The sequence below is a fragment of the Sebastes umbrosus genome, chromosome 9 (genome assembly GCF_015220745.1).
Source record: "Sebastes umbrosus isolate fSebUmb1 chromosome 9, fSebUmb1.pri, whole genome shotgun sequence".
Lineage (NCBI taxonomy): Eukaryota > Metazoa > Chordata > Actinopteri > Perciformes > Sebastidae > Sebastes > Sebastes umbrosus.
In genome coordinates this window covers 7,315,275-7,335,841 of record NC_051277.1, presented here as the reverse complement: position 1 = coordinate 7,335,841, position 20,567 = coordinate 7,315,275, and the positions used below count along the sequence as shown (strand labels likewise).

The window sequence follows — 20,567 nt, the reverse complement described above, 5'->3', positions numbered from 1 at the left end:
TATATATACATACACACACATATATATACACATATATACATACACACATATATATACATATATACATACATACATATATATATATAGGCCTACATACATATATATATACATATATACATACACACATATATATACATATATACATACACACATACATATATATACACACACATATATATATATACATACACATATACAGTGTACTGTATATGTGTATATATACAGTATATATAGTATAAGTAGCAGAAAATGTAAATTCTCAAGTAAAGTACCTCAAACTGTACTTAAATAGTATAGTAGTTGAGTAAATAGTTACTTTAAACACATTTTTTTGGATCGTGCTTCTCACACTTTGACCTCTGTTGCCACGGCAACGGCAACGCGTCACACACAGGACTCAACCAGCGACGGACGGTGACTGTTGGGTTTCCGGTTCTGACCGTTTCACCGTGAAGATAAAGAGCTGCACTGCGACTACTGATCATATAGTGTGTTTCCAGTAGCTGTTCGTCTGCGTTATAACCGACAGTGGAGGCAGCCCGGTGGATGAAGATGATGATGATGAAGCCGAGCGGAGCAGCAGTGTTGTTGTGTTAGTTAGAGTCAAAATGGCGTCGGCTGCTTGCCCACTGAAGCCTCGTTTAATCCATCAGTGATCAGCCTGAGAGCTACAGACAGACAACCCGTCAGTACATATACTGTATTTATAACGGTTTGTCCAGTCGGAGGACATTAGAGCATCATGTCTGACTCTGAGGAGGACAGCCAGGACAGACAGCTGAAGATAGTAGTGATTGGAGACGGAGCCTGTGGCAAGGTGAGACCATCACAGACACACAACTCAACACATCAAACTGAATTAAGTCTTCTTCACAGACAGTGTGTGTTATTGTCTGTCAGTCTCCTGCTGTTGACATCCTGTCTGCAGTCACCATGGCGACCGACGCTACTGTAGCCTAGCTAGCTGTTAGCTAGCAACATCCGAGGCTAACAATCACAGCAATACAAGTTAATAAGATATAACTAGCTGATAACTGAGTTTCCTCTCACCCTTTACGACACAGTGAAGCTTTTTAGGTTTGTCTAGTGCTGTAGACGTTTAAAGGTACAATACATATTAAATATAACTCATGTACTACTTTATACACTGCACATATCTACATACTACATGTATGTATTGATGGACTGTACACACTATGTATGTTCACCCATTCACTCTGTATCTTTTATAGCTCTATTATGGTTTTTATCATTTTTGTATACCTTTACCTCTCCTGTGTTTCACTCTGTTTGCTGATGTTGCTGCTTTGACACCTGAATTTCCCTCCAGGGATTAATACAGGTTCATCTTATCTTATCTTAAAACAAAATTAAATGCCAAATATCAACTCAAATGATCTAAGACTCCACGGGTTAATCACTAATACAGTGCCAGTGGACACAACAATATAAGATAAGATAAGATAAGATATTCCTTTATTAGTCCCGCAGTGGGGGAATTTGCAGTGTACAGCAGCAAAGGGGATATAGTGCAAAAAACAAGAACTATTAACAAAATTGCACAAGTGGAAAATGATATTGCACAATATTACTACAACATCAATACATATCTTAGATATGTGGCTCAGATATCCAGCTTGCTTGTAAATACTGACTACTGTCAAAAAAGCATTAGCGACAGAGGAGCGTATCCATGTTCCTCAGCACAATATCCTCATAATATGACACATTAAGGAGACATTTCAAAGGGTTTTTATATTCTCAGTAATGCTTTTTCCCAAAATCAAATGTTCAATATGTTTCCCTGGGTCAATATGTTGAAATCACCCACCTGCAACTAATAACCTACTGACTCTTTAAAACCAATGCCCTCAAATGTGTGGGCCAGACAGTTATTTTTACTCATTCAAACTGCATTTAAAATGGCCATCACCTTTTGTTCTTTTATAATTTGAACTGTGAAGATAGCCCTGACCAATCTCTTACAATGAAGACCCTTGGAACATATGGATGACCCCAGTCATAGTACAATATAACATACATTTTATAGTATTTTTTCCCTTTTAGCACTCCAAGTTTATCACTATCAACAGTTCAACGTACATGGATTGTGATACTAGTCTAACATACAAACACTGTTTATTGATTTAGTTTGTTTGTTTGTTTGTTGTTAACTGAATACCTTCCTCCGGCTTAAAAACGTACTCATTAGCTTTGGAAACCTTATATTGATTTAGATTTTATTAAGGATCCCTATAAGTTGGTGCCATAGCAACCAGCTTATCTTCATGGGGTCCATAATAAGCACATACAAACACATTAAAATATCATACAAAGTACAAGTACACAAATAAAAACCGTAGGAATAAATACAGATAAAACTTATCTATCTCGAGATATAACACCTGAGATAGCATACCAAACTAAACAAACATACAAACGCCACCGCAGCAAATGATTTACAGTCTTAGATCAAATTAGATTTTTTTTAACATTGAATTACCAACAATAAAGCAGAGACTTTGAGGCAAATTATTCCAGAGAGAAATTGATCTAGAACGAGGCAGTACAAGCTGACCGTTTCTGGACCCTCTAGTGTTATGGTCATGCACAGTGTTGAATAATATCACAGTTGTTAATAGCACTAGGGACAGGCAGGGAGAGGGTGACAGTATTTTTTATTACCATATTATTCAACAAAAAAGAGGAGTAATGGTGGAGCCTTTTGTCAAAATGGTCAGTTCTAAGTGCTAGTCATACTTAAAAAAACATTTTTGTACAGATAGATATAAATAATTGTTTGAAGGAATTCCGATGTTGTTGACCTCATGTAATTCAACAGGTTGGTTGGTTATTTCAGCTGTAACCTAAAGGAGCAGACATCCAGGAGGACACAAAAAGTCTGTATGGTGGATGGAGGTTGATAAGATTTCAGCTGGAGAGTTGCAGCTCACTTTTAGTATAGTTTGCAGTGAGAGACATGGATGGGAAGTGATGCTAAAAGTGGACAGCAAACCTGATATTATATTCATTTTACTGTCTAACTTTACCTTTACTGTACGAGTAGCCATTTTCTTTATATAAGATTAAGGAATGTAACAAAATGAGTTAACTAAATTAGCAAATCTTTGGCAACCAATGTTACCTCTAACGTCATACAGAAACTGTGGTGGTTTAATGACAAAAAGTCTGACATTATACATACTGTATAATACTGCATGAGAAAATACAGAAACAAATCTAAATCTAAGCACTTGATAAAGAACATGGAGGAATAATATTCCTAAAATGACATTGTGGACTGAAAATAGCAACTTAAGTAACTTAGTATTAATCACACTGATTGTAATGACTGCATGGTAAAGTTAAACTCAAGATGAATGTTAGGATTAGTAGACAAACAAATCATGCAGCACAAGAACTGCTCTTAGGCAAAATGAAAATGTACACATTTTTTTCTAAAGTACTTCTGTAGAAAACATTTTTCTCACTTCTGTTTTACAAAGTTGATGGACACGTCTCAAAGATAGCATTATGGATTTAAGTCTGGCACAGATCTGTTGTTCTAAACCTATTAAGTCTACCCAGCTCTTAATCCACGTTGCATGTGCTATTGAATGTAGTTGTGGGCTGCATGTCGGTGGTGCTGGGTTTTATAATAACTGACAACAAAGGCTTACACTGTGAAGAAATGATATGTCGTTTTGTTATGCTTTTATCTGCCTCATCAAACGGGGCCCATTTAAATGAGCCCGACTAAATTCACCACTGATGTGTAGCCTGCTTTTAGAGACTTAAAATTAAACCGAAAACAAGGTAAGCTTGGACGAAAACACATAATAACTTAAATTTTCTCTCTTAGACTGGTTTGTTAAAATAAAATGCTTCTTTTAATAGTTTTAAATAGGAGCTGGATGATTCATTTTCACAGTCCCTACATTTGTCGTACACTTTGGGGCTGCAGCTACTGCTCAGTGAACTTGGGGGGGTAAAACACTGCACTGTACAGTATTATACAGACAGTTTCTTAGCCTGGCTCTTGCAGCTGGTGGTTGTTTTCCATCAGTGTACCTCTCCTCTCCTGGCCAAGGACCCCCGTATGCATTTGGCTCCAGAGAGAGGCCCCATTTAAGAAAATTACGTCTGGACAGCCCATATGAGAAATGTTTAGAATAAAATAAAATGTGAAGACTTAGTTTTATGAATGTCTGAACTGTGAACACATACAGTACACCTTTATTCAGTGCATTGTCTCTATCTTCCTTTCAGAACTACTGGACTGAATCATTCAGTATGTTGATATAGTATAAAAGATGTAGATTAAAAAGGCCTCACTCACATCCACAACAGTGGAATATTTTCAGAGTCACACCAAACAATCAGTTGCAGCAAAGCAAGGAGGTTGTCATGACGATCCAGCTATGGTTCTTCTTCACTGCATCTCCAATCCTCGACTGAATGAGTGTGAATGTAAGGCAGGGACGTCAAGTGCTTTTCAGCTACACATCCCCTTTCGTAACTAATCTCTCCTTCCTCTGGGAGAAAGAAAATGAATGTAGCAGTAATGGTGAGACCCAATGAGAAAAATGAATGTTCTCATTCTGGAGAGTAGACATTTACTTTTTTTTTTTAGGGGGGGGACAGAGAACACACACAACTCAGTTCCCAGTAGATACGCTACATTAATAACCGTCCTCACACTGCTGCCAGGTGTCAGCTCGTCACTGTCTGAATGACTTACCTGCTTGTCTGTTTTGGGCAGAAAACAGGAGCCCTGCCCCCCATTTTGAGTAGGCACCACTGACTGACATCTTGAATGCCGTTTCCCCCCTTATTAATGTCAATTTGCTGAGCAAATTGCAATCGGATCAGTTTTTCTTGGACGGCAGGTTCGGTGGTATTTTCGCTTGTGGTTAGTTGTCCATTCAGAAATACAGGGAGATGTGGGAAGGCTTGTCCACCTGAGCAAGATGTTTTTAAAATATGGGGTCTCGCATTTAGCCAGGCTCGTAAGGCCTAACTTACACACAGGTCTATTTTTCAATAGAAGTCACTGAGTTTTTCTGAATATTTGCTCTCTAAAAAGGTGCTTTAGGTGCAGGTCCTGCACATTAATGGACGCTGCTTCCCAGCAGTGCTATTTACAGTCATCGGAATACCAACATTTATATCTGTCTCAACTGTTTAAGCAGAATAAAGAGCCAGTTTTGATGCGATGCTGCAAAAATGCACTGCATCTCTCATCTGAGTTGCATCACATGGACGTAGTCAGCTTGCCATATTTTTTTCCCTCTCTCCCAGTTTCTTGTTTCAGTAGAACTTCCCCCATTTCCCGGCATTGGTATCACTGGTGACCCTGTGCTGTTCTCTGTTGGAGTGTCGGGATTACGCCAGCTTTTACATTCGCTGGTTAGTTCCAATTGTACGTTGGAAAAAAAGGCCTACATTGAGGGAGGAAAGCCAAGCTACTGGAATGCCAAGACAAATGGCCGACTAGGCCAACGCGAGCATGTGGAATAAATTTTTGCTGTCCGAGCTTGTTATTCCTGTGTTGTCAGTGATTGTTTGGGCTACTTAAATGGCCGATTTTCTCCTTGTTGCGTCAGTCACCTCTAGTAATTTCTCAGTCAGTCTTGAGCCCGTGACGTGCTCCGCAGGCTGAGATTAAAAAGGTCTGTAGGCTGGTGAACTTTTAAAAGAATTAGTTGAATAAAACTTTATTCTGCAGGAAATGTTAATCAAAAAAAGCCACTGGTAAAGGCCAGGATTACACATTCAATAATCCAAAGTGGGATAAACACAGGGTTTGATATTAAAGATGGCATCCACAATGACAAATCAGTTTATTTGAAGAAGATTTTGGTAAACCATGATAAGGGTTTTCCTACTTATAATAGATGGCATCTTCCCTGGAGTAATTTGAAAGATCTGCAGGCTCAGATTAAAAAGGTCTGTAGGTTGCTGAACTTTTAAAAGAGTTAGTTGAATAAAACTTTATTCTGCAGGACATGTTAATCAAGAAAGCTACTGATTAAAGCCAGGATTACACATTCTGTAGGTTTAATCAAAATATTTAATTAAAAAGTGATAAATTTAGTGCTAAATTTCCAAGCTGGGATAAACATAAAGATTTGATGTTAAAGGTGGCGTCCACAATGACAAATCAGACTCTTGTTTAGAAGAAAAAGGAGAGAAGAAGATTTGGGTAAACCATGATAAAGGTTTTCCTACTCCCCTATATTAGATTGTGTGTTCCCTAGAGTAATAGAAAGGAATCCAGTCTTATTTGAAGCATTATTTGGCTAAACCTAAACTTTCTGAGACTGAATGGAGCTAGATAAGGACATAGGCTCAAGTGAAAGCTTAGTGGATTGAAAGAAAGAATTTAGTTTGAAATCCTCTAACCCTCGGTGAGTGGCAAGTACCGCATTAAAATGCATTTGCTGCCACATGAACACTCAGGGAATCCCATTGCTTCACTCGTCTGTTGTGTTTATGTAAGCACACTGCTCTAAAGATAGCTAATAGACATTCAGCACTTCATTTTTTTTCCTATCCTCATCCATCAAAATGAATTAAACTTGGCATGTCGAGCCTGCGCTATGAATTCCCATGGATTTCAGGAGAGCCCCTAACATGCTATTTTTTTCCCCTCCTCAAACACAACAGTGACAGTGATGGAGGTTTTATAATTTGTGGCAATTATTAGGTCTGCAGTCTGTAGACATGACATACTCCCGACACCTGTTTTTGTAATTCACGTTGATTTTCACTGTCACAGCCGTGGCTGAGTAGTGAGACGGCGGGGAGGAGGCAGACGGTTACATCAGCGCACCTTTCAGTCAATCACAGAGTTTCTGAAGGTGCTTAAAATGGATTTGTAGTAATGAAATGAATTTCCTACAGGTCATACGTCAAGGTTGTATCGCCTAAGAATTATGGCGCTATTATGGAAAAGAATCACATCGAAGTGTTGTGATATGTTAACTTATACGCTTGTATTTTTAGGAATATTAAATGAAATATTGTAAAAAGCTTACTTTGGCATTCTACTTCTGCTCACCACCCAAATATCACTATTTCAGGAAGTTCTTTAATACACTGTATATTTTCTCTGGAAGGAGTTTTGCAGCATCTTGCATTTTGCCCCTGAGCCACGCTGTGATTTTGACTTGGTTTTTATGTTATGCATAAATGTGTGAATATTGTTTGATCGGCAAATACTACGCACTGAATCGAGGATTCTCCTTTATCCTGAAAGCGTTTTTTCTTTTTAATTCACTTAACTGCTTTAAATTACATGTTTTCAGCCGTGTTGATTGCCGCAGGGGTGTTCTGGCGCTTGTTCACCGTGTCTCTCGCTTTGTCTCTCTGTTTCAGACATCACTCGCCACCAGGTTTTCACAGGAGGCCTTTGGGAAGCAGTACAAACAAACCATCGGCCTGGATTTCTTTCTGAAGAGAATAAGCCTTCCAGGTGAGACACCTTCGTAATCTTTTGGGAGCTCTCGGATTCAGCACGGACACGCGTGCTGCACAAACACGTCGTGGCAGACTTATTAATTCAGTAAAATATTGAGGATATGTATTTGGCAAGATTCTACTCAGACAGACTTAAGGTTTGGATGTTTGTGTGTACGTTCCATTATCAGTGTTAAAAAGATCCAGAATATGAATTGAAAGTCTAACAAAGAGGCCTGTTGTCTTTCCACCATCACTTTCTGTCATATTTTTATTCCTCATATTTTCTGGCGCTGCTCGTATTTTCCCGTCCGACCATTTCCAGGCAGAATTTGTTCTTCAGGTTAACTCGGGAGCTGAATGTGTCTTTTCTGGTAGCTCCTCATTGTAGAGTGTCTGCCACTTCTCAGGCTTATTCACTCTGAAAGCTCTTCTCTGCAGAGCAAACAGCACACTTTTTTTTTTTTTTTTTTAACTCCACAAGGCCAATGGACAGCTTATGTCCAAACGGGGCGAGCCTCGCTCATAATTCTGTGGGCAGCGTACAGAGTAAATACATTAACATTTTATATCCATATCGCTGATCCCCCAAGTTCAACTGATCTTTGTCCTGCACCACATAAAACATTCATGTTCTTATTTGTTTATGTTGAACCAGCAGAAATAAAGCCACACTCTGTATCCCCCTCAGATCTGTAAAATAAATGTTTATTGACTATTGCTATATTTAGACGAAAGCACTCCATTTTTACTTCCTACCATGTGAAATGGGGATTTTCAGCATTTTAAATGACATTTCTAAAACTCTGCCAAAGACCTAAGCTCCAGAAATCTGCAAAGTGGCTCCATTCTTTCATTACTAATAAAACAACATTAAGCAAAGGGCAAATTAAGTGCTAAAAGTAAAAGTTGTGCTGATTTGTGAGTTGGCTGAAAGATTCTATTTTGATTTTGTGTCAGTTTCAGCTTATGAGACTTAGGAGAACTAAACCCCCAAAAATGTTGTGGTGGAGTCGGGATGAAAAGAGCCAACCAAAAGCACAGGCTGGGCTCGAAAAAGTCTTAATGCGAACTCGAACAAATGCTGTTAATCGTCTGACTTCTCTTTCCAGTAAGTTTCTTTCCTGAATAATCACTGATCTCTGCAGCGTTAAACTGTAACCTTTGTTTAAACACAGTGTCTGTATCACGGGGGCAGCAACAACACTGGGTCCAACGGCAGAGTTGTTAAATGGCCCATTTTCTGGGGAATTGGGTGTTGATGAGCTGATGAAGAGGAGGGTGGCTCTGCGAGCTGGGTGGTCCCAAACTTCGTTAGGACCCCCACCCTGCCTTGTATTGGAGAGGTTGTGCGGGTCTCTATGGGGCTGTAAGGGTCTTTTGCAGCGGGGGGGAGAGTAGCCTACAGCCGGCGTTGGCCCCTCTCACCATGAAGGCCCAGCTTGTCAAACTTAATGTACATTTTCCAACGCAGGGAGAGGTGAGGCGAGGCCGACTGGCACACAACAGCCTCCTCTGTGTGTGCTTTTTATAACAATACCTCTTCCAGATGTCTCTGCCAAGCCAGTGGGGTGCAGGCAGTGAAGGGGATTGACTAGAGGTGAAGTTTACTTGATAAATTCTCCAACTTTCAGACGCTGCTGCTGTCTGCATCCACTTCACGTCACACTAAGGGGCCACTCACATGCTGCGGAAAATGCCAGCCGTACCGCTTTCATCCTTTTATCCAAGGTGCTTCGGAGGTTGCGCTACTGTTGCGCCTGCTGTTACTAAGCAACCAAAACTTGCGTGCTGCGATGACGATAGGGATTCACCGATACCGATACTGGACTGGATATCGGGCCGATGCTGACCCAAATAGCTGGGGTGGGTATTGTGACAATGGGGCCGATTTATTGAATTTATTTCTATGTTTATATACTATATACATTATATACTGGAATTTCAATTCCTGTTTAAGTTTTGAACTAAAAAGTTTTACACCTGAATTCTAAAACCTGTTAATTTTGAAGATTTTTTTACCAAGTTGCTTATATACGATTTATTATTTTAACAATAAATAACAATTCCGTAAATTTTTATATATGTATTTATTCGTCACATTTACTGTTTCCAAAGTTAAAAAAAGCAATGTTTAAGTCAAACCTGATGTTTCCTTACACATAAATGAATGATCCCAGTCACTTCCACACAGTGAGGCATACAGCTTATTAATTAAACACTGGTATCAGATCAGTACTAAGTATCGGCCGATACCCAAAGTCCAGGTGTTATCGGTATTAAGACGGAAAAAGTCGGATCAGTGCATCCCTATCTTAGACAGAAAGGGTGAAGCAAGTAAAATCGGTGGTACAATTCGTAAAGCTCTGGGTAGCCCTGCACTTAAATGTTCAACTTCTCCTCCACATATTTACCATATACTGATATTTACGGAAGAAAGAAAATATATCTGCTGGCTGTGATTGGTTTTCCTTGTCACATGACATGCGGTGCGCGCTGCAGTGTTCCAAAAGTTTAACTATTTTTATCTCGGAGCGCAGCATGTGTGAACGGCCCCTAACAGGACAGTTATCTTATCAACATGCCCTTTTGCCTGACCTTGTTATCAGTTTTAAGGTTCATCTATTGGGGTCACAATCGCAGTTTCTACTTCTCGCCAAGCATAAGCACAAAAATGTCAGCACTGTCGAGTCAGCGTGAATCTTTGAAACATAAATATAGTGTCCAGGCCTGGTGGATGGGTGGGGATGGCTCTTTATAACACCAAGGGACCGTTATTCATCGCACTCCTCAATGTAGCTTTACATTGACACTGTATAGTCTAGATGTAGCAACTGTGAACCTCAGCGTTTCCTTCCTTCGCTTTAAAAAGGGGACTTATGAAGGGGTTGAGTCGTCCAGCCGTGTCCACAGTCTACGCTCTGCTCCCCATCGCCGCTCCAGCCCAGCGCCGGGCCCTCATCACACCAACATAAACTCCTCGCTGTCTGGTCCTCCCTCCTCCTCTTGACTTTTTTCTTTTTTTTCAACAACCCCTTTCATTTTCCAGAGGAAGAAAATATTTATTTGGATTTGGTTTTTGTGCCGGTCTTTCTCTCTCTCCCTCTCATTCACTCCTTCTTTCTCTCTCCGCAGGCATGAGGACAAGAGTCTTCTTTTCCTCTCATTTTGTGTTTAATTATTGCTATTTTCCTTAACAGCACATAATTCTCCTCACTTTCCCAACTTGGCAGGATATGGCACCATGCAAATAGCTCTTCCAGCCTAATAAGAAGTCAGATTTTTTTTCTGCCAGGGTATTGAGAATGTTTAAATTAGAGGGTAAGCGTACCTATTCATCCCCCTCAATCTTTGGGCTGGATATTCTTGGATGTGAGGTGTGGGTGACCTGCCAGGCAAAAGCGCTTAGCACGAAAGATTAATTGCTGATTTATTGTTTCCATTATGTATATCAACAACGTGGACTTTTATTATAGAAATCGCTCACCCGAAATACAGGGCTCCAGTTACACAGCTGACTCGTTATTTCCTCAGGGTTATGAGCTTTGTTAAAACAAAGTTAATGATTAAAAAGGACAAAAACATCCAGACTGGAAACCCACAAGTTGAAGCATTATCCCTTTTTGCTCTTTTTAATATGCCATTGTTAACACACAAAGGGATTTTTAAGAAAAGAAAGTGGGAACTCTGAAACATCTATGCCTACTTGTCATTTAAATGTCAGTTTGTGTCTCTTTTCTCCTCTGTAGGCAACTTGAACGTGACCCTGCAGGTGTGGGACATTGGAGGCCAAACGTTAGGAGGGAAAATGCTGGATAAATATGTATACGGAGCTCATGTAAGATTACACACTTGCACAAATTCACACTAAATCCTACTTTTTTACTCTGCCTAACAATCATATATGCATCTCTGGTTTGTGCTGCAGCTTCCTCCTGTTTTCTAAACTACTATTCCTCCAATATGAAGCAAACAGACAAACTGTCTTTGACTCCGGTGGCCTCAGGAAGGATAAGAAATGTACACGTAGAGCTACAAACCAACCACTGTAGATGCTTGTGACAAAGTAAAAGGAAGCACGGGAAGAATTAGTTTCTAGTGTTGGTGACTGTGTTCAGGCTTATTATTACAGCCTCGGCAGCTTCATTCAGAGCCAGCCACTCCCTCCCTCTGCAGCCAAATCATAATAAACTGTCATTTGGATTCACAGTGAGCGTCGCAGGTCAACAGAGCTTTAAAAATCAGTGCATCTCTACTTTTTTTGTTTTTGAGTTGTTACAATTTGTGATAATACTGCACACTATAGGTCAATACTAAAAATATTCAGAAACCACATTCCTACATGTACGCTTTTACTGCCCCCAAATTAGGGATGTCCCGATAACCGATACATCGGTACCAAGTCGACGCCAAAATTGTTGAAAAACGTGACGGTACTCGTTTTTTACAGTGCAGCAGGTACCCGGGATCAAGGCTTGAGACTAGCGCCGTTCTCTCATCCTGGGGACGATAGAAAATGTGTTTGTAAACTCACTATCGCACCCTATTTTTTTCCCTGATAATGCCACATTGTGAACAACAAATCTGTGTTGAAATCGGCAGGATGAGAGCTAGTTAACGTTAGCTGTTAGCAGCTTGCTTGGCTAAATAACGGAGCTAACAGCTAACGTTAATGGAGGTTCCATTGAGTTAGGGTTCAGGCTTTATTCAGTAAAAAAAGATTATTGGGCGAAGGTAAATTCTAATGTCATCATTGTAATCTTGTAAAAATGTAGTTTTTGGCGATAAACTTGAATAAATCCAGTTGTTTGAATATGTTTTCACAGCAATATAGAATAAATAATAGAGAGGGAATTATGACCTGAACTGACTGACGTGACTTCCCGAATCCCAAATTGTAAATAATTGAACTTTAAAGCAATTTAAACTGAAATTATTAAAAGTAATGCCCAGTATTTGATAGCTCATACATGCAGGAGTGAAGGAAAAATAGACTACTAATTTGATCCATTTACTCTCATTTAATGCTTATCCTGTGGAAAACTGAACAATGTGTTGACATTGTCAACGGAGCTCTCTGCAGACACTGTAATTAGTGTCGTAATAGTTTGTATATGTGTCAGCAACATCAGCGTCCACAAGTAGCCGCGTTGCTATAGACGAGTGCTATCTGTCACCTCCAGTATGTCTCTTGTTTGAAGAGGCCTACCTAAAGACCGTGTTTTGTCTCATCTGAGACCCGAACTACAGCACATCTAACATTTGTCACCATATTCTAGCTATAATGCAAGCACACTCCTGTCATGTTTGTCTATAGAAGCTAGATAAACATTAGTAGGAGGCTCCTTTCCATTCCATGAATCTACTTGGCTTTAAAATAGTGAAAGTGACATGTTTTTTTTTGCTCTAGATTGTGCCGATAGTGTGTACTGTATGTTAACCACGTCTGCAGCACTTCCTTTACTGTCTCTCTCCTTCACAAGCAAAAAAACCCATTTTGCTTAGTTTCTCGTCAGCGCTGTGTGGAACTTTCACACCTATTGTTGAGCACTGTGCGTCCTGTAATCAATCATGGCTGTTCGGGAGAAACTCGCAGTAATTGTCAGAGGCCCGAGCTGTCGTCACCGACCTCGCGTGTTGTGACAGTGCGTGTCCGCCGAACAAAAAGCAGCAGAAAACCCCTTCAGTCGTGTTGCATCATGCAGTAAAAGTACAGACATTTTCCCTCACGTTTAATTTCCCGCCCTTTAGAAATAGTTTAAGCAGCGATGGCAGATATTTAAACTATGTGATTATTCGTCTTGATTAATGACTACAGCTGTTGTGTCTGTGTTTACTCTTTATGATTAATTTATATGTCCATGTAAACAGCTCTTCTCTGGCCTCAGTGTTTGCTCAAACATGGCTCTGGTGTTGTTGCATGCGTGTCTCTGCAGTGTTGAGGATTACATAGGGAGGAGGAGAATGTCTCTAGGCAGACAGCCTTCATTCATTAGCTCAGATAGCAGATAACCAAATCTCTCCTCTATTCTGCACCAGATTCTTACAAATCTGGGAACTGTTAATGTACAAACAGAGTCTTACCTAGATCATAACATACTGAACCTCAGATTATGTGTGAGTGAGTGTGTCCCCTCCTATGTGAGTGTGTCCCCTACTCTAAGAAGAGGAGCAGTGCCACCTACTGTTCCCTTACTTCCTCAATATTGCTCAAGTTGATGTGAATGAATGAAATTAAGCGGTGTACTCACCTCCAGGGAATGTAAAGGTGAGCTCTGAGGACTGTGTTGTTCCTTTCTGTTTTTCCAACACAGGGGGTTCTCCTGGTTTACGACATCACCAACTACCAGAGCTTTGAGAATCTGGAGGATTGGTTCAGCATGCTGAAGAAGGCCAACGAGGAATCTGATATCCAGCCGGTCATCTCCCTGATCGGGAACAAAAGTGAGAATAACACAAACGTAAAACACACAAACCAAAAAAACTTAGTTGTGTCTATCAAGTTTGGAAATTTTCATTTCTACTAAGTAGCTGCAAATGAAATGAGGTTGTCTTTAGGGCTGTCAAAGTTAACGTGATAATAACGCGTTAACGCAAATTCATTTTAACGCCACTAATTTCTTTAACGCAACTTGCGATTTTTAGGTTGTAGTGGGCTCAGTTTCAAAGCTGAAGTGAAGATACTGGCATCATATGAAACAGAAAACCTAAGGAATCCATTGGTACAAAACATGTCATACTAGCTTGTTGTGAAGGAGGCTAAATAACGCTCCAAACCTGTGCTACATTTTGGCGAGGAAAAACTGTCATGGCCATTTTCAAAGTGGACTCTTAACCTCTGACCTCAAGATATGTGAATGAAAATGGGTTCTATGTGTACTCACGAGTCTCCCCATTACAGACATGCCCACTTTATGATAATCACATGCAGTTTGGGGCAAGTCATAGTCAAGTCAGCACACTGACACACTGACATCTTTTGTTGCCTGTTGGGCTGCGGTTTGCCATGTTATGATTTGAGCATATTGTTTTATGCTAAATGCAGTACCTGTGAGGGTTTCTGGACAATATCTGTCATTGTTTTGTGTTGTTAATTGATTTCCAGTAATAAATATATACATACATTTGCATAAAGTAAGCATATTTGCCCACTCCCATTTTGATAAGAGTATTAAATACCTGACAAATCTCCCTTTAAGGCACATTTTGAACAGATAAAAAATGTGTGATTAATTTGTGATTAAATATTTGAATCAATTGACAGCTCTAGCTATCTTATATTTACCGGACTGAGTTTTTCTCTATTCATTTCACCCTGACCCATTTTTCATTTTGCGTGTCTGTGTTTGTGCGTGGAGGAGTGTGTGTTTGATAGTAGCAGACGTGTTTGTTAGAGCACCAGATAACTGATCGCTGTGATAAACTAGTTGATAAGAGCGTGAGGTTTAGGAGCGATGGGAATGCTGATGTTTGTGAACTCTGGGGAGGGACTGACGATGATTTAAGATCCCCGGGCCAATGGACCTGGGGCACCGCTTATCTGTGCCCCCCCTCCCTCCCAGTCAGTACCCGTCTGGCCCCCCTGGCCCCGAGCCTGCGCTCCTGTCCCGAGTCGTTGGTTAAGGAGAGGAACTCGACGTTAACCAGACGGCTCTCCTCCTATCAGCCCGCACCCATCCACCCACCTCCAAAATAAAGAGTAATAATGATGACTCTTTTTAAACATCCCCCCTGACAGATGTGGAGTCATGGCTGCCGCCGTGTTATTGTAAAGTGAGGCGTCGGTGTGTGTGTGTGTAATGGTGACTGTCCACCTTCCCGGGCGATGATGAACGGTCAGCAGAGTGGTGCCTGCACACAGGAAGTTCTCGCTAATGTTACTCGACGGGGACCATAGGTCACGGTTTAATTCGCCTGTCTAGAGCAGATTCTCTCGTCTTCGCATCCGTTGCATCTCCTAATGCCCCGGCTTTAACGGCGGGCGCCTCTGTATTTAGGCTAGGGTTTTTTGGGTGTATGGGTGAGTGTGTGTACTGTAATATTTAAGTAGTGTTCATCCCGCTGTCAGGCTCCTCACCCCCTCACTCGCACACTCATTCTCCCCCTAATGGCTCTATCGCTGAGAATGGCCCATGTGTGTTTTTTTCTGCTCCTACAGGCTGAAAAAAAGAAAAACAAAATCCCACACAGATTGCCCCGCTAGGAGCAATCAATTACCTAGCGAGACTTTATGAATCCCTGAACCCTCCCATGGACTCCTTTTTTTTCAGGGAGCTTGAAGAGAGTTAGTCTAGCTATCTAGCTGGAAATGTCCACACCTACATTTTTTGTTTTACTTTTTCCATCTCCCCACCCTATCTGAGTTTCTAACCTTTTTAAGTATTGTAGCATTTTTGTTTTTTCTAAAAAATGAATACTTGGCACACATGAACAATAAGCTGAATATGTGCATACACAGCATTCTTCTGGGAGCGGAGTTTACATTTCTTTTAAATGGTTCCCATGATGATGGACCGAGTGAGGCAACATGTTTGTGACAACCGAAATAGAAGTACAGACATAACAAGGAGCTTGTAAAAACACTACAGATTTATGTCTCTGTGAGGGCTCGTCTTAGGGGACATTTTTAGTGTTTCCACTTAGATAAACCTAAGGTGAGTAGTAGTACTTACTTTAGTTGCTGGTTAGAGCAGAAAGAGTTACACATATGCAGCTGAAAAGACCTGTTACAGTATTAAAATTTAAGTGTTCTTTTTAACATAAGTCAACACGGAGGCTATAATCAAATGTGACTCTGTTTGGCTTATTAACAGTACATGTGCTACCGTATACGCTGAGTTTAAATTTCCTGAATTACCCCGTGCCTGCCTTCTAGTTTAATTTGAACACTGTCTTCTTTACCCGCTGTACGGTAATTGAGCCTATGGACCAGACTGGTTCATTAATGATGCTGTCCCCTCCTCTCCTCGCCCTGGCCTGACTGCCCTCCTGTGCCATGTCACCGCCGGGGAACAACCCTCCCTTTCTTCGGCGTAGCATGGCCGGCTGGGGTTAAGTGTGCTTGTTAAGCGGCGGTACGCTGCACCCCCATGCCCCTCTACATGCTGCCCAGAGCCTTGTGTCAAATAATGGCACCACTTGTAACAATTCAGAGAGGAAGCCAATGAAATGTTTTATTGAGAGCACACACAACGTGCACGCAATTATTTATGCAAGTGCACGCACATAGACTCTCACAGAGAAACGTGCACTTGGGCAAAGCGACACACTTGTGGAGTTTCTGGGAACACACGCGTAATGGAAGAATGCTAAGCTCTTGGTCTGTCTAAACATACTATAACTGTTTATTACAGCACAGCCCAGTGTAACGCCGTATGGTACACAGGAACCTCTCAAGAGAAATGTTGGCTTGTTGCGCAGTCATCTACTCCACCGCTCGAGTGTTTCATTTTTAGTAGACTTATAAGTGCTGTGTGTTTTGAGAGGGCTCCAAACGATAAATTCTGCTGCTCTTTGCTTAACAACAGCTGCATTTGGCCGGTGACTGTTTGCCTTTTAGATCAGAGATTGTCTGATATAAAAAACATGGCGGACTGTTAGCTGTCCTAATCCATATTTTGCATCTTTTTGTGTGTGCGATAGTAACGCGATAATAACGCAAATTTGTTTTAATGCCACACATTAACGCAACTTGTGATTTTCAGGTTGTAGCGGGCTCAGTTTTAATGCTAAAAGCTGAAGATACTGGCATCATATGAAACTAGAAAAACCTAAAGAATCCATTGGTACCAATCACGTCGTACTAGCTTGTTGCGAAGGAGACTAAATAACGCTCCAAACTTACGCAAAATTTTGGCGAGGAAAAACTGGTATGGCCATTTTCAAAGGGGTCCCTTGACCTCTGACCTCAAGATATGTGAATGAAAATGGGTTCTCTGGGTACCCACAAGTCTCCCCTTTACAGACATGCCCACTTTATGATAATCACATGCAGTTTGGGGCAAGTCATAGTCAAGTCAGCAAACTGACACACTGACAGCTGTTGTTGCCTGTTGGGCTGCAGTTTGCCATGTTATGATTTGAGCATATTTCTTTATGCTAAATGCAGTACCTGTGAGGGTTTCTGGACAATATTTGTCATTGTTTTGTGGTGTTAATTGATTTCCAATAATAAATATATACATATATTTGCAAAAAGCAGCGTATTTGCCCACTCCCATGTTGATAAGAGTATTAAATACCTGACAAATCTCCCTTTTTTTAACAGATAAAAAATGTGTGATTAATTTGTGATTAATCACGATTAACTATTAACTATTAACTATTAACTATTAACGCCAGCACTAGTTGTAACATACACGTTCTCATTGAATGGGACCATCAGCATTTTAAAATGGCTTATGTTACTGTTTGAAATTAGTGCACATATTTCTTTGTAGACATTAAGCCTGTGTCGTTTATCAAACCAATTTGTTTTTATTAAGTGGGGATCACAGGACCCCTGCTCGCTCCCCACCCATCACCCTGCCCATTGCTAGCCAGCGCTCTCTCCCTCAGGAACTCTGGAGCATCCATCATGGACTTGTACAGCCCTTATTTGGGTGACTTAAATGGGTTCAGTTCTCTTAACCCCTCCTCATCACTCATGGCTTTTTGCTCAGAGGTTCTAACACTGTTCACTGCAGATCCACTCAGGCCTGCCATGGGAAACGTTCCCTTCTGCAGGGAGATAAGGTCCCCGCATGGAGAGAATTTGTACTTACCTGCCTCTCTCTTTTGCTCTGTTTCTTTTCCCCCCTTTCTAAGTCCCTATCTTGCGCCATCTCTCTCACACACACACACACTTGCCATTCATTTTCATCCCTGTGCAAACATTAACTCTTTCAATCACACACTTAGACCTACTCTTTAACGCTTATCTCTCACATGTGTAGACCAACACTTCTGCTGTAGCTGCCTTCGCTTACAGTAATGTCTTTTCATTGGCTCCGTGTCTCTGTTGTGTTAAACAACATGCGTGTTTGCTTTCTGCACGCTACGGCAGATCTCGCCGCATACCGTAACCCGTCGCACTTCACTCTCCCCAGTTTTCCATCCAGCCATGTGAAAGCTAAAGCGAAACACGGATCTCCCCTAACTCTCGAGAAGCATGTCCTTGCCACCAACATTGTTGGTCTTGAGTTGTTTGCCATCTTGGCAAGGCCTCAGGTGGAGTTGAAGCCTCCCCCCTCCCCAGCTCTTTCACCCCCGTCACCTCCCTGCCCCTGTAAAGCTGCCACAGTTCCTGTCTGTTCAGTGCAGGCCTGCACATTTCTTAATAGAGAGATGCTCAGAAGTCCAGGAGCGCAGAGGAGCTCAATGCGCTTCTGTTTTTGGTTTAGCTCAAAAATGTTTTTCCTGGCTCAACCCACTCGTACTTAGGTCCTCTTACAACAAACTAAAAGGTCCTAATTGCCCCCAAGGGAAAGGTTTAGCCACAATAGACATGTGGTGGGACAAAAGCCCAGTGCTCTTACCCCGGCACCCTCGCCCCTCCCCAGAAAGAAGGGATGAACACGTCAGCAGTGTCTGTTTTGCTCTGTGGGTAGCGCAACCACAGGTCCGACACTGTAAAACATTATATATACAATGTATAGACCTAGTACGGCATGGTGTATGGCTCGGTAAAGATCAGGAATGTTTACAGTTTACACCAAATCCAGTGTTTCCTGTTTCTCTTCACATTTTATTAAAAGGTAAAGGGTCAGAACAGACATGTGTATCAAATTGTCTCAGTAACCGCACCGACTGCAGCCTGCTGTCTCTCTGCAAGTCTGGAAAAGATGGGAAATAGAGGGTCCGGTTACGAGGATACGGAGGGATGAATGAAGAATTACAGCTGTATTACGCTGCGGCTGATAAGTCGGTGTAAAATCACAGCAGCAGATGCTGACACGTGTGTCCGGCTGTGATGAAGAAATACTTTGTAGGGTTTGTTTAAGCCTACTCAGGTGGCTGATAGGTGGTCTTTTCCACACAGAGCAATGCAACGAGTGCCAATCTGGTGCTCCTGGCTAAATGAACCAAATGCTAAGATTTAATTGTTGTACTGTCTGACCCAGCTCTGGTCCCTCCGCTCATCTCTCTCGACTCTCATGCCTGTCGAAACATGGAAAGTCCTCATTCATTTTAGCCATCCATAAAGCAAATATTGTTGCACATGCAGTAGATGATCAGTCTTCGCATACCTTCTTGTGTGGTAAGTCATGGGCCATTTGAGTTGCACAGCAGAGCTTAGCCACCTGACCTGAGAGCAGCCTGGAACCCTCATCACGCTCAGGCTTTACTTTATTTCTCTGCTTCACAACATTGATATGGAGGAATTCCTGGAAGGGGCCTTGCTGACACGGGGTTGGGTAAACAACCGATTGATCTGGATCCACAGGCATATTTTATAAACGTATGTGAAATATCAACATAGCTTTTTTTGCTAAATCTACTTTTTTGTGGTGTGAAATGCTACATCACTGCACTGCGTACTTCTCCTGCTTCAGGTTTTTAACTTGTTCGATGTTTGCTCAGGCAGTCGTGAGCAGAACTCACTTTCCATGTTACAGTTCACTGCTTGAAGTTGAATATGTAGGGCCGATCCAACGCATCATTGCTCATATGAAGACTTTATAATTATGAATAGACTTATAATGATGCGATGCGTACAATTACGAAGGCTCCCCAGTGCTCCGTATAATTATTATAGCTCATAGTTACGCTGCCGGCTCACAGAGGCATGTATTACTGCTCGCCCATAAAAGTCCACTTAGTTTAACAGCGACAGGAGAGCTCAGAGGACATGGCCAGTGAAACCCAGGGCAGCGTCTTGTGCGGTCGGCTCAGAGCCGGGCCTTTTGTTCACTTTTCACGAGTCCTGGGAGCCCGTTAACCCGGGCTGCGAGGCCCTCGGCCCCATGTTTTACTGTAGCAGTGACAGCCCGGCACTCTGGCTCTATCCCCGCCTGCAGAGCTACTGCTGGACACTCTCTGTTTTACATCCCCTGTCCGGAGAGGAAGCCCACATTGTTTTACTAGCCGCTGCAGAGTATCTGATTATGTTTTAAAGTGTGAACGCA

At 41.5% G+C, this 20,567-nt stretch overlaps 1 protein-coding gene and 1 long non-coding RNA gene across 9 annotated transcripts in view; one reads left to right on the top strand and one right to left on the bottom strand.

The window, feature by feature from the left end:
• The window catches only part of LOC119494876, a 241,928-nt gene that overhangs the window by 42,367 nt on the left and 178,994 nt on the right, over nucleotides 1-20,567 (bottom strand). For all 7 annotated transcript variants that reach the window (XR_005208318.1, XR_005208314.1, XR_005208313.1 and 4 more), the window contains one exon: nucleotides 13,713-13,889. This is a non-coding gene — a long non-coding RNA (uncharacterized LOC119494876). The remainder of the gene's footprint in view (nucleotides 1-13,712; nucleotides 13,890-20,567) is intronic.
• Nucleotides 374-20,567, top strand: part of rab28 (RAB28, member RAS oncogene family) — a 34,095-nt gene continuing 13,901 nt past the window's right edge. The window contains exons 1-4 of one of the 2 annotated variants that reach the window (XM_037781081.1): nucleotides 374-817; nucleotides 7,381-7,477; nucleotides 11,211-11,299; nucleotides 13,776-13,905. In XM_037781081.1, the coding sequence (XP_037637009.1) occupies nucleotides 743-817; nucleotides 7,381-7,477; nucleotides 11,211-11,299; nucleotides 13,776-13,905 (391 nt within the window). In that variant the 5' untranslated portion in view covers nucleotides 374-742. The remainder of the gene's footprint in view (nucleotides 818-7,380; nucleotides 7,478-11,210; nucleotides 11,300-13,775; nucleotides 13,906-20,567) is intronic. The other variant, XM_037781082.1, reaches the window with a different exon arrangement.